The following is a 13,537-nucleotide window of genomic DNA, read 5'->3' on the forward strand; positions in this document are numbered from 1 at the left end:
GTCGATGAATTCCCTGTGATTACGAAGAAGATTCGAGACGAAGCATTGGGTGATGGTAGAAGTAGTTTCTTTCGTCGATCAAGCTTTTACATGTGTCTAAAGGTGTTTTTGCAGCACAGTCTGACGGTGGAGCTGGGGCCAGATCCAGCAAAGCTACTGTACAAGATCGTAATGTTGGAGTTTATCACCCAAATGGTGGATTTTTTCAACAAGCCCGACTGTGAAACATTGAATACGGATCTCATGTCACAAGCGCTGGCCAAATTGGCACGACGAATCGAAAAACTCAATCATTTGATGGGCCAGTCGAATTGTTATCAATTCAATGAGCTATCCGAGCTCGTTATATACCAAGCAAAAAACACCATCGATCAGGTACGACAGAAAATCGACAAACAAATCAAGCAACTGCAGAAGAATGATGAAACCAACGCTAAGCTATCGTCATTGACCAAGTTGAATTTTGATGCTGATATTTGTCAGAAAATTCCGAATTTGATTGAGTATTTGGAGAGTCGGCATGATGAGAACACGCTGAATCTATTCGAAGCTGGTTTTCAAATGGAACCAATTATTCGTCATCATATGGATCAAATCAACGCACCCAATGTTAGGAAATTCGATGACGACGAAATTGAAAGCAGTTTAATTTGGAGCGATTTCGAAAATTGGGTGCTGTACACCATGAAAGATGAAAATCAATTCAGTCCGGAGGCTATTCGCAATTGGTTATCGTGCTATGCGAGATTTGCTGAGGATTTTTACAAAAAAGATCAATTGGTCATGAGCAAAATGGTTTTAGTTCGACTAAAATTGATTGCACACCTTGATCTGAATGCATGCAAAGCCCATCCACTTCTGCGTAAACATCGCAGTGGTATTGAACCGAAAATAATCGATTCGTTGTTGCTTCCACAAAAAAAAAGATATGGAAATTGCTTGCGAGCTCGGTCAATACTTTTGCAAACGAAATTGCAAGGCAAAAGATCCGGGCCTAATCGAAGAAAGTTCGGTCACTGTAAAGTCATTTTCTGCAAAGTATGCCGCTAAAAACAGGAAAATGCAAGACGTTCTGGATGTAATCAAGGTAATCGAGAAACAAGGAATTGAAAGTAAGCAAAAGGAATGGGAAGATGGTCGAAAATTAGTCGCTCAACTACGAATGAGCAGACCGTCAGCGTGCAGCTATTTTACTCGTTATAATCGTGAAATTCGTCATGATAAATTCTGTGAAAAGTAAGTATAAACTGATTATCATCAATCATTTCGTCCCCGTATTTGAATTTTTCAATGTACCAACCTAAAATTCCCAATTTTTTCCACTAGATGCCGAATTGGTCGTGAAATCCGAGGTGTCACAGTGGAGCAATATGAGCGCCCATTACCAGAGCATGATTTTGAGAAGAATGCCGTGGTCTTCGAACTAAAACCGCCCATTGAAATTGCGTGCTTGAGAGATGTTCTCTATGAATTTGCGCGATTTTGCAGCGGTAAGAAAGGTAAAAATGCGGGTATCAAAGGAAACTGGATTGAATATGGACAAATCTGTCATTTTAATGCATCGAAAAGCAAACAAATTCATCTTGGCAGTACATCGAAGTTCCAATTGCGTGAAAAATATCACGTGGACGATGAGTTTGATGCATTTGTGATTAAAAACAGTTACAACTGTAGATTCCATGCCTTAGATTTTATGTTGCCACCACCAATTTCTGATGAACACATCAAAAACGTGTGCACTCTGAAAGCAGACGAGGATGAATACTGTGGCTTGCAGTGGGCATTGAATGGAACGAGTCATACGCAGAATGAAGTGATTGCACGGCAAAAGGAGTGCCCACAAAGTTTGACATTGTCGGAATTCAAAAATTTTGGATCATCGTGCCGATGGCCATCGGTTGCAATTGCGTAAAATGTACGCAATGATCGAGAGTGAGGCGCTGTCATTCGAAAAATCGTCGGTATTGTCGTTGATCATTCAAATTCTTTGGGAAACTGGCGTAAGTGGTGACAGTGGTACAATCCGAGAGTCACACACCGATTTCAATGATCAACAATTTGCGGCTGCTATGATCGAAATGCTGGAAAAGTTCTGCGAACAACAGAAAGATAACTGGGTATGGGACCATTCTAAGCTGAAATTCACCTTCAAGTTTAGAGTTAACAACTTAACATAGTTTTCAGTCTTTTTGCATCAAATTTCCATTGTGTTTAATTTTCTTTCTTATCACTTTCCCCAGGTCCATCCCATGAAGCTATTGATGGCCGCATTCATTGCAGTGCGAATCTTTGAAATAAACAGCGATGAAAGTGTAGCCAAACTAATCGTTCGGCTACTCAAAAAAATTCGAGCTATCGCATTGGACTGGATAGATAAAATCGAAGAGGCAATCAACGAAATCAAAAGTCCCCTTTTGACCAGCGAACAAGAGCTACGCATGAAATTGGTGCAAGTTGCAATAGCTGGAGCCGTCACATTTTTCGTACATTCAAAACATGAATACTTCGAGAGAATCTTCGTGGAAACTCAACGTTTGCCACCCAAAAAGGATGAACGATACACAGCGCCTCGAGTTTGGCTTCAGTTTGTCGTTACGTTAAGCAACAATGTGCTGTTGAATGTAAAACAGGTACAAATGTCAGCAAGTGTACAAATGTTCCTGCGTCTCGTTCGCAACATAGGCATTCACATCGAATCAACCATTCGGCCAAGGATCGAGCACAGTTCAAAGGATGTCTACGCATTGGTAAAGCAGCAATGGACCCGATCCGTTTCTGGAACATTCGAACAATCCTATTTTCACCAAGAAAATCCGCAAGTTTTTGTAATTCACGTCAAAGTAAAAGACGTTGCCAATTTTGTTACAATCGATTTGGTAACAGGCAGTTTTCTCGTCAATAGCTTGCCAGTGGCTCGTTTGCCAAGCAACATAACCCAAAGCGAACTGTTCGATCGAGTGTTCGGCGACTTCATTTTTGAAGTACAGCCCGACTCACAAAATAGTTTCTCGGCCGTACAAAAGTACAACGATTGCAGCTACGAATTTCGTCGTGTGGGCAATGGAACTGTGATCATCGAGCAACAAAACGGCGTTGAGCGTGAACTGATTCCTCATTCAATTTTAGACGATGAAATTCCACATCATCTCATCGACAGTTACAGCCACTTCTGGAATAAAACCGATAATGTCATCGAATTCCGGCCAAAACTGTTCAACGACGCAAATTTCTCGAAGGAAGACGGCATTGAGTATCGACTGGATTTGCAAGAAAAACGATTGATTCACATAAAAACCCAACGATATATGCTTGATATCAACAGCAACAGCTATTTAAAGATTGTAGAACAATTGTCACGACTTGAGTCTCCGAAATATATTCACGTGTTGATGGACAAGGATAATTCGCAAATTGCGAAAGCGGAATTGATTCGAATGCACCTGAAATTCGTGGTTGATTGCTCAACGTCGCACGAAACATACGACTTGATCTCGAATGAATACAGTCGAATGCGTGTGAGTCTTACACAGAAATGTGGCACTTTGTTTGGACTACAACATGGTTTATTGCTGGAAAGTGTTCCATGCGAAAATTCATTCGAAAAAGTCAGCACAGGAAAAACATCGACCAAATTGCTGCTCATTCCACACGGAAATATTCGAACAGAGCGTTCACAGTCGCATGTCTCCGTCGAAATCAACATTGAGTCGGATTTGTACAATCCTCCGTTCCACGTGTATCAAGTTGATGACTTCTGTCGTCAGCTAAAAGCCACTAGCAGTAGCTATTCAGCATGGTTTAACCTGGCCTACTTGCACGCAGTGACATCACACGGCCAAGTGGAGCCATTCATTAAAATGTCGGGCACTGAACGCGCACTGCAAATATTACAATCAGGTTTCACATGGTCTTCGGCTCCGTACGACGCAGAGTCCACAAAAATGCTACAGTTAATCGCACAGTTATCGCCAGAACGAAAGACAGAAGAGTCATGGCAACAAGTGACTTGGCCAGATTTTATTCCACCCCATTCGGCGCAAGACACATTTGTTTTCATCGCCCATCAACTATTGGAAGATAGCCAACGATTGCGTGGATTGTACAAAAATGAACATGTGAACTGTGCCGAATCAGAAGAAGCTCAACTGGAAAATGAATCACAATTGAGCCAGAACAAACGACAATACCTTCGATGCTTGTCATTGATGCCCAACCTCAAGGTGTCTGACACATTTTTGCATCACGAAACACAAAGAACCTCGTCGATTGAAACACCACCATTTGTTTTATGTAAACAAACACAAATTATTTCGAATCTCTACCATCGCAAAGCATTCAAAGTACCAAATGCTTTGGATTTGCCGCAATTTCTTCTGGAGAATAAAACACTGGATGGCACAGCGAATATGGAAAGTGTGAAAAATTTGCTAAAACATCAAGTATATGAGAAGTTTGTCGATCTGTGGATCCCTCTGTATGAGTATGCACGGCAAGGCAAACTAAATGACGAACAGTTTACGTTGATTTGGAGTGTTTTAGCGCATGAAGAGAAATCATTTACACCGATTTTGGCCTTGCAAACAATTGCCATGCATCCGCACGTTTTTGAATCAATAATTCCTCCACAAGTTGGGCATTTCATTCTCCGTGAAGGTAGTTTCGATACTGATGTACTTCATTACTGTGAAACTAAAATAGGAGATATATTGGACCGATATCATACGCTGCCACAAGGGTATTTCAGTGATGAATTTGACCGTGATACATACGATCAACGCATAAAGAGGACAATTGAGTATATGGTCGGTATCGTGACATCCCAGTGGCCTTGTGATGAAATTGACTTAAAACCTTATTGCATGTTCCATCTCATTGATGACATCGACATTCAGTCAGCAAGCATTGTCATCAGTCAAAATTTGAAGATTTGGAACAATAATCGCAAACTTGTGAGATTCATCGATAGCGTTCAAAAGACGTTGATATCTTTGAATGGCTCTAACTATGTTAAGTTGCCGATCTTCCAGTCACTCTCGATACCAGATCCAATCAATTGGGAAAAGTATGAGATAGACTTCAAACAGAAAATGTGTGAGTGCATCGGTGATTTTCAAGATACGATTGAAGAAGCAAAGAGGATCTGGTATGGCACATCAAAACTCAGCAAATCATCAGATGAGTGGTGGTCGATTTACGAGAGAGTTGTGAATGGTATGAATTCGCAACATTTGATCAAAGCCGGAATGTATCCGCGGGCAGTGCCGAGCTTAGTTCTACCACAAATCACATCGAAGGGAAATAGTGACTTGAGATCCATCGTTGGTGCCTTGGCTATAACAATAGCACATGAGCAGCGTGAAAAACGCATCGAAATCTACTCGCAGCAAGAGCAACTCAAAGTGGCACTGGAGAAGGAAATCGAGAACAAGCCCCATGAGAACTGGAAGCCATGCGATTACCCAGCATGGTTGCTGTTTGAAATCGAACAAAATCTCACGATCCGTCGAGTTCAAGTTGATGTGGCAAACCATATGATGAACCCATCGCAAAACGAAGGCGCGGATGACAAGAAGAAACACTCGGTGATGCAGTTGAACATGGGTGAAGGAAAGACGGCAGTAATTGCGCCGATTATAGCAGCGGTATTAGCCAATGGCAAACAGGCATGTCAAATTACCGTATTGAAATCACTCTTCGCAACCAATCTTAAGTCATATCGCCGATACTTGGGCGGAATGCTGAACAGACGAATGTATCTGTTTCCATGCCGTCGAGACATGCCGATCGCAAACTTTGTCGGCCAAATGATGAACATCTATGAGGAATGCAAGCGGATGAAAGGTAATTTAAGTTGAACTTATTGCAATTAAGCTAGATGAGTGGATACTAACTGAATGAAACATTTTCAATGAGTTGTTCGTATCTTAAATTAAATGGTGTTTTATATCCTGCAGGCATCATTCTTGCAACACCCGAATGGAGACTGTCATTCCAGTTGAAGACATATGAATCGATACAAAAGTCAAAGTATGAAACCGCAACCCACTTTTTGGATATTCACAAGTGGATTAATATGAATGTTCGAAGCATTTTGGATGAATCGGATGCAATTTTGCATGCAAAGTTTCAACTTATCTACACTTTAGGCAATCAATTGCCACTGGATGGAGGTGCACATCGTTGGATGGTTATTCAGGCTGTCTTCAAACGAGTTCCGTATCACATGAAGAAGCTGAACGCAGAACTTGGTCCGGAAAAGATCGAATTTGATGAGAAATACATTGAAAAAGGTCATGTGTTTGGAGCGCCAAAAGTCGTCTATCGTTCCGATGTGTTCACACCATGTCGGATTTTGGATGAAACAGTTTTTGATGTATTGAAATCGTATCTAATCGAGGACTTTCTCAATGGTCGCATCAATATCGCATTTCCCGAAATGCTAACATCAGCCAAGGAAGGTCTGCGACAATTGCTGAGCGAGAAAAATATCAACAAGAAAATGTTCATGGAGATTTTGAAAGAATTTTCATTGAGCGAACGCAATATCATCATGGTTATGTGCGGATTACTTCGATTTGAAGTCTTGAAATTGGTTTTGATGCGACGTTGGCGCGTGAATTATGGTGTCAGTGAGAATGGTCTACGAGAAATGGCAATCCCCTTCAAAGCTAAGGATGTTGCAGCTGATATGACTGAATTTGGACATCCAGATGTGGCATTGTGCTTTACACACTTGAGCTACTATTATTCAGGTATTTTGAATTTTGATTGACTAAGATCAATTTCCAGTTTATTACATACAACTTTATTTTACATTTTCTAGGACTCTCCGACGATCAATTGAAACAGACATTCAACCTTTTGTCAGTGTCTCAAGATGCGACCGGAATCTACCAGAAATGGATGAAAAGTGTATCACCCAAATTGATCGATGTTTCGATTCGAACCCATACCAGCGTCAATTTAAGTGATCCACAGCAACGAGATAAGAAGTTGTTTCCAGTCTATCGCTTCAATATGCATGTCATTGATTATTTCCTATCGAACGTTGTCTTTTCACGCGAAGCAAAGACTTTTGAAAAGAAGCTAATGTGCACGGCTTGGGACTTATGCAGCGACCACATGCATCATCCAGTTACTGGTTTCAGTGGAACCAACGATACCAAAAACATTCTGCCGCTGCCAATCGCACAGAATGATCTTCCTGAACTCGAAAGCACAAACGAAGACGTTTGCCGAATGCTGCTGCGATCGGAGAATCAAGACTACGAATGCCTACCGACAAATGTCAGTGGAAAGGAAATAATCGAGCGATTGGTTGAACGTGAGATTCCGGTGCTGTTGGATTCTGGAGCATTAATGCTGGAGTTGAATAATTTGGAAGTAGCCAAAAAGTGGTTGGAATTGGCTCCAAATAATTCCTTCGATGCTGCGATTTACTTCGATTCTCGTGACATTCTTCAAACCATCGATCGAAATGGTGTCATAACCGACTTCGATTGTTCGGTGTACCGTGAAAATTTAGGCCGATGTTTAGTCTACTTGGATGATGTGCACACACGAGGAACTGACTTGAAATTCCCACCAAACTGGAGAGCATGCGTCACTTTGTCTGGCGATATCACGCGTGACAAAACGGTGCAAGCATGCATGCGAATGAGAGAATTGGGTCAGGAGGAAGGCCATTCGATTGCATTCTGGGCATCATTCGAAGCTGATGTGAAAATACAAATACTCTGTAAATTCGCTCTACCTCATGAATGCCTTCCCAATCAGCACGTCATCGAGTTCATCTGTAGAAACAGTGAAAATTTCGAAACGGAACATACTGTTCACTGGGCAGCAGGCGCATACAACTACACCCAGAAGTTGGTTGGCCATAAATTGCACGAGCATTCGAATGATGAAGCATCGTTGAAGAATCTCTTGAACACTTGCGTTGACAGTGAGTATGTAAAACTGGAAGAAGTTTACGGTGATAAGGAGGACGCGCGATTGGTTGATATAGCACGGAATAAATTCGATAAATTGGTCAAAGGATTCAAATCAGCGATGAATGAAGAAGATAAAACAAAAGAAGATGTGATTCCGTTTGTTGTGAGAGTGCAAGAAGATGTTTGCGATAAGATAATGAATCATGCACCAAACGTCAAGCGATTTATGCAAGCTTTGGATGAGGAACAGGAAAAAGAATTGGAGCATGAGTACGAAGAACAGCGTCATGTCGAGAGACCGGCTGCAATGAATCCGGCCATACCTGAATTCGATGAGCAACTCAAACAATTGATATTGTCTGGTGCCAATCATGGACTCTTGTCGGAATTGAAGAGAAAAGGGTCAATTGTATTTTTCGCCATTGGACTCGCTCAAACCCAATTGAATCAAGAATACGTGAATGAACGTGCATGGTCAAAGAATCTGTTTGTATCCAAAGACTTTGTTCAAGTCCTATCGGATCGTTCAAATGCTAAAGATGACTACTTGCGCCCAGTTTGGTGGATTGCACGCGTTAACACACCAGCAAATGATGACTACATTCTGGTTCTTTTGAGCTCTTTCGAGTGCGATCGATTGATTTCTACATTCAGAGAAAGCCAACAATCTGTTTTGTGCATGTACAGATCGAGACTCAGCAAATTGCACGACAATTTACTACATCAAACCAATTTACAAGTCACAGGCATAACCGAAGAGATTCCACGAATTAATATTTGTGATGAAGTTCAAATTGGAATTTTCTCCGGCTCGATGTACTTTAACAATGAAGCAGAACAGAATGCTTACTGCAGCTTCTTAGGTGTGATCCCACGTCCACGGACTGAAGAACAAGAAGAAGCATTCAAAAAAGGTGTAATTAAACCAAATGGATATGTCACACCAGAGAATCGATCACATTCAAAAGCCATAACTGAAGCGGTGGCCGCATGCAAATTCAATAAAAATCCCGTCGATTTGGCCATCAAACTAATCGAAGCACATCATCATTTGTCAGATCGCAAAGAATCTCATGTTGCATCGATCTTGGAGCGTGGATTCAAAATGGAAATCACAGAGAATGCAACCGATTAGATTAAGATTTAACACAAATGTTCAACATTTTGAATCATTCTCATTGTTTTTCTACTTAAAATAATTTTTAATATGATGCATGCACAATTAATGAAGAATTTTCTATGAATGTTTGCAATAAAACGTAGAAATCATAAATTAAAACGATTGCACTATCTAGTCATGTTATTGTGATAAAAAAAAGTAAAGAATTATGTAAGAGGACAACTTGTGGATCCAGACTAAACAAACAAATATTGATTGGCTACATTCAAGTGTATTCTTATCGAAACGGCGTTGACTCTGCTTCATATTTTTTTCTTCTTTTTGAAATTTATTTATTGTTTGGATTGTAGATAAGTGTAAGTGGTTATTTACTTTATTATTCCATCTTTTGTTGATTTTGACGATTTTGAATTTGATTTGAAAATGTGATTTTGTTGAGAAATTTTAAAAGCTATTTTAACCAAAATTATCTGTCACAATGGTTTGAACTGGTTCAATTCGATAAAAATGCAACTAGCTCATCATAGATTACCATTGGTTTTCTCAAATCTGTGGCTATTTTTTGGGCAAGCTTCAAATGGTCATTGTGCTTCGGACATTGCCGAATGGTTGCCGGCATCTCCACTCATCAGGATTGAATAGGGGAAGTGAATAGAGGAATCTCCTGTGAACAAATCGCATAAAAACCAGAAAAAAATGAAGTCGTTCAATTTCATTGAATCAATGCATAATCTAATGTAATGCCACATTTGTATTGATCTACTGTTTGTCGCTAGGTTTGTAGCGGTATTAAGTGGACCTTGGATTGGGGAATAATGAAAATTATCTACACTTTCACCAAAAATTGATGATTCGTCTGCTATCTCGGGAAAGGAACGCTCATGTTTCCTCGTTGCATGGATTAATCTACGTTGGTGGCGACTATGATTGTAGAAGTCTAGTTCGATAAAGAGTACACGGCGCCAATATTTCCGATTGGACGTTGTTGATAATTGTATTTATGCCCTAATTGGCTTCAATAGATCAATGATTTTCCTCTACATAAATGTATGTCTGCATTTGACAGAAATAAAACATAGAAAATTTCATTGACACTCATTAACACTTTATTTGCAACTATAAAATTTGAGCATAATATCATAATACACCCAATTCCAGATTTGCGCATTTTAAATGGCCCAAACTTTGACAGAATCAACTTGAAGAGAAGATTTTTCTCTATTTTCCCATGATGGTAGCCATTGATTGCGATTTGTCCAAAATTCTTTCATTGCAGTCGCCCAATTATTTGTCCATGGTCGTGGTCCATTTTGGTAATTTACATCTGGGAAAAATGTCCCTCCCACCGCTAGGTTTAGAAATATTGTGGCAAAAGAAGGAGTACAAAAATAAGTTAAGTTGGGCTATAGTGACACACTGAAACACGATGAACCATGGCTGTTAGATCAATCTTATTTTATACTCAAAAATGAATACTTTCGGTACACTATTAAGCATTTTTCCGTCCAAAATAAATGCTATGTTTGAAACAACAAGTGGCGTTTCCACATGTGTACAATTCTTACCTAAGTTGATTATTAGATGGAACTGCAAAAAAGTCATACATATATGAAAAAAAAACGTAATAATGATTTTTAATTGGTGAACTCATATCATACCTCTTGATCAAAGGGAGCCATTTTTGTTGCTGATGCCCAAATATTTTCACCGTCAAAACCACCTCGTTTCCAGAATCCATCGGCAACTGGAACGTGCCCAATTTGAGAGCCGTCCAAAAGGAATCTCACTCCAGTCTCATCCCAAAGGTATTCATATTTATGAAAACCGCTGTGAAAACCGGCCGCATTATTTTTCTCATAACCTTGCGATGCCTTTTTATCCCAATTGGGGCCATAATGGATTCTCATTCCAATTTGCTCAACACCGATCTGAACATCATTCCCATATTTAATATTGCCACGAGCTTCGAATAAATCAACCTCTCCGCTCCTGGGCCACCCTCCGTAGCGCCAGCCCGTAGGTAAAAGCCAAACGGCTGATCGATTGAATAGAATTTGCATTTAGTTATGTTATATTTTAAAATGGTATTAATATTGGGGAACCTGGAACCTGGACCTGGCCACAGCAACTCGCCAAGAGGAAGTTTTGCAATCACCTCAAGACGCCCGTATTTAAAAGAAAACGAACTTCCTGTTGTCAAACGTGCACTACGGACCGGATTTATTATGATATTTCCACCAGCCTGACGTTCACAGTTCGCATTGTTGGAATCGGTACAATCATCTAAGTGAATGTAGCCACTTTCGACTGCATCACTACCAATTTTATCCGCTGCTAACGTCGGTTTTATATGCAATTTTCCATCCATCGCAAAACTATTTTCATCATCTGCCACATACCATTGGAACTCTTTATTCTATTGAAAAATTAACGATCATCACATTTGTTTCATTTTATCTATTAAAGTATTTAACGTTTGACTTACACCACCATCTGAGAATGTCGATAGCGGCTTCCAGATTTCTTTGTTTAAACTGTCAAAATTCTCCTCAAATATTAATTGACCTGAGCAAATTTTCTGTGGAGCACTTGAACCACTGGCCGTTGTTATCGATGGCAAACAGTCGTCAGCAAAGGAAACTGCCACTATACACAGTAACAAGTACAGAATTGGTAACATTTTTCACTTCTTGATCAATAAAACTTTTGCAATATCGTTTTCTTCAGACCGTACGGTGAAATTTCGCACAAGCGTTTGATGTCACTGTGACAATTGAAGGTCTTTTATATTAAAACGGTTTGAACCCATACAATTAAAATTGTACTACACGACGGACTAACTGTGTTACCAGATAAAAGAACTTTATATCGATCGAAAATATTTATTGAAAAGCGTTGATAGAAGATAGCGTAAAAGTTCTCAAGTGCCTCTCGAAATTCCTTTGCAACAAATGAACGAATGTAAATAAGCCAACTATTACGAACGAACTTTGATCATTTTTTGTTCGTTCGTGTTCGAATGATAACTCGACTGACAAATAAGTTTTAAAAAAACGGAATTGCGGAGCAACATTGAGTGCTGATACAAAGTCGTTTGAAAAAAATATTTCCCAATAGTTCAATTAGTTTTACCACTTTATCCCCATGCCTCTATTATTATTGTTGTTCCTTATTCGAGTGTCCTTGGAAGTTGAACGGAAAAGCAGCAGCTTTTTTGTGTGTTTTTGAGAACATAACAATATCAGCTCATTGGTCTCGAATGTTTTTCAAATGAGACTAGCATGATGGTCATCGTGAAACTATTGAAGATTGAACTATTGAACGACAATAGCAACAGAGCAACACACTTTCAGAATACCGTTGGGGTCAATCGCTGTGCATCAATTGTAAGAATGCCTTAGAAGATCAAAATAAAATTTTAGTTGGCGGCTGATATATATATGTATATACCTGTTATCATGTTTACATAGCAACAATGTCTGGATCAACTTCAGAAATATTTTGAAAATTGTTTTTTTTTAAATTGTTTTCCGTCGAAATTCCTTTTGCCATCACACTTGGAGTCGCTCTTTTCAAATAACCTTGTTCAGTGAGTTGATATTGTTATCGTCCCAAAAATAAACAAAAAATATGGCAACAAAATAGCAAAACGGACAAATATGATAGGAATGCTTCATCAAAAACAATAAAGCTTTTGTTTGAAATGATTTTGTCTTGTGTGATCATTTCAATGCGGACATTGTTATGGCCAGATTTTTCATTGATTTATCAAGCATAAATTTTGAACGAAACAATATAAAAACGATACAGCACACGTATAAAGATAGCAAAATATTCGTTTTATTGATAATAATTAACAGCTACGACCTAGTTGTACTTTTCAAAAAAGAATGTTCGTCTGTCTGTTTGCGGGTGTTGTAATCGAATCGATAAAATATAAGACTTTCCAATAACAATTAAAAACAATTTGTGAGCAATGCAAATAAATAGCAATTCATTTCAATACGTATTTAAAATCTTTCGTCCAAGCGTCGTTGATAGCGTATTATGCACGCTCATTAAAGATTGAAATGGACAATCAATCATATTGTGATTTTGTTCATTTTTTGTATTACGCTGCGTAGCTTACTCATTAATAAAGGTGATACAGAGGGTGAACAGATGCCCAAATGTACAATCTATATGGACATTGCATTGGTGTTTGTATATGTTCTGTTCCGTACAGCGATAATTTGTGACTACGAAATCGGTTAACTTTTCAATTCTATGGGCGCTGCCATGTTGAAAATTTACGTGCGATATGGTGTACGCACTCAATAGTTCCACTTATTTCAATAAGGAATCTCTATAGGTGGCGCTGCCACATCGTCATTGACATCGAGTCAAATATTGTCAAATATAATAACATTGTTTATATAGGCTTTTATCGCAGTACGACGACGATAGATGATTTTTTCCGACATAACGTAAGCATTGCACATTT

At 39.3% G+C, this 13,537-nt stretch overlaps 2 protein-coding genes across 3 annotated transcripts; one reads left to right on the forward strand and one right to left on the reverse strand.

Annotated features, from left to right (window-relative positions):
* The first annotated feature begins 445 nt into the window (after nt 1-445).
* Nucleotides 446-9,213, forward strand: LOC129573874 (uncharacterized). The gene is made up of 5 exons (XM_055455009.1): nt 446-1,236; nt 1,327-2,117; nt 2,241-5,841; nt 5,955-6,752; nt 6,824-9,213. Exons 2-5 carry the CDS (start codon nt 1,914-1,916, stop codon nt 9,067-9,069), a joined length of 6,849 nt encoding a protein of 2,282 aa, XP_055310984.1. The 5' UTR covers nt 446-1,236; nt 1,327-1,913; the 3' UTR covers nt 9,070-9,213.
* Nucleotides 9,214-10,137: 924 nt separating this feature from the next.
* Nucleotides 10,138-12,448, reverse strand: LOC129573878 (beta-1,3-glucan-binding protein-like). Of its 2 annotated transcripts, none has more exons than XM_055455016.1 (5): nt 11,540-12,448; nt 11,164-11,470; nt 10,713-11,089; nt 10,620-10,641; nt 10,138-10,402 (listed from the first exon to the last, which is right to left on the reverse strand). In XM_055455016.1, exons 1-5 carry the CDS (start codon nt 11,732-11,734, stop codon nt 10,224-10,226), a joined length of 1,080 nt encoding a protein of 359 aa, XP_055310991.1. In that variant the 5' UTR covers nt 11,735-12,448; the 3' UTR covers nt 10,138-10,223. The 2 variants fall into 2 exon arrangements, with proteins under 2 accessions (XP_055310991.1, XP_055310992.1); XM_055455017.1 differs by having other exon boundaries at nt 11,170-11,470; nt 11,540-12,445.
* Between the last annotated feature and the right edge of the window lie 1,089 nt (nt 12,449-13,537).

This window comes from Sitodiplosis mosellana, unplaced genomic scaffold (assembly GCF_009176505.1).
Source record: "Sitodiplosis mosellana isolate CC-2019 unplaced genomic scaffold, AAFC_SMos_1.0 Smas_scaffold_6145, whole genome shotgun sequence".
NCBI lineage: Eukaryota > Metazoa > Arthropoda > Insecta > Diptera > Cecidomyiidae > Sitodiplosis > Sitodiplosis mosellana.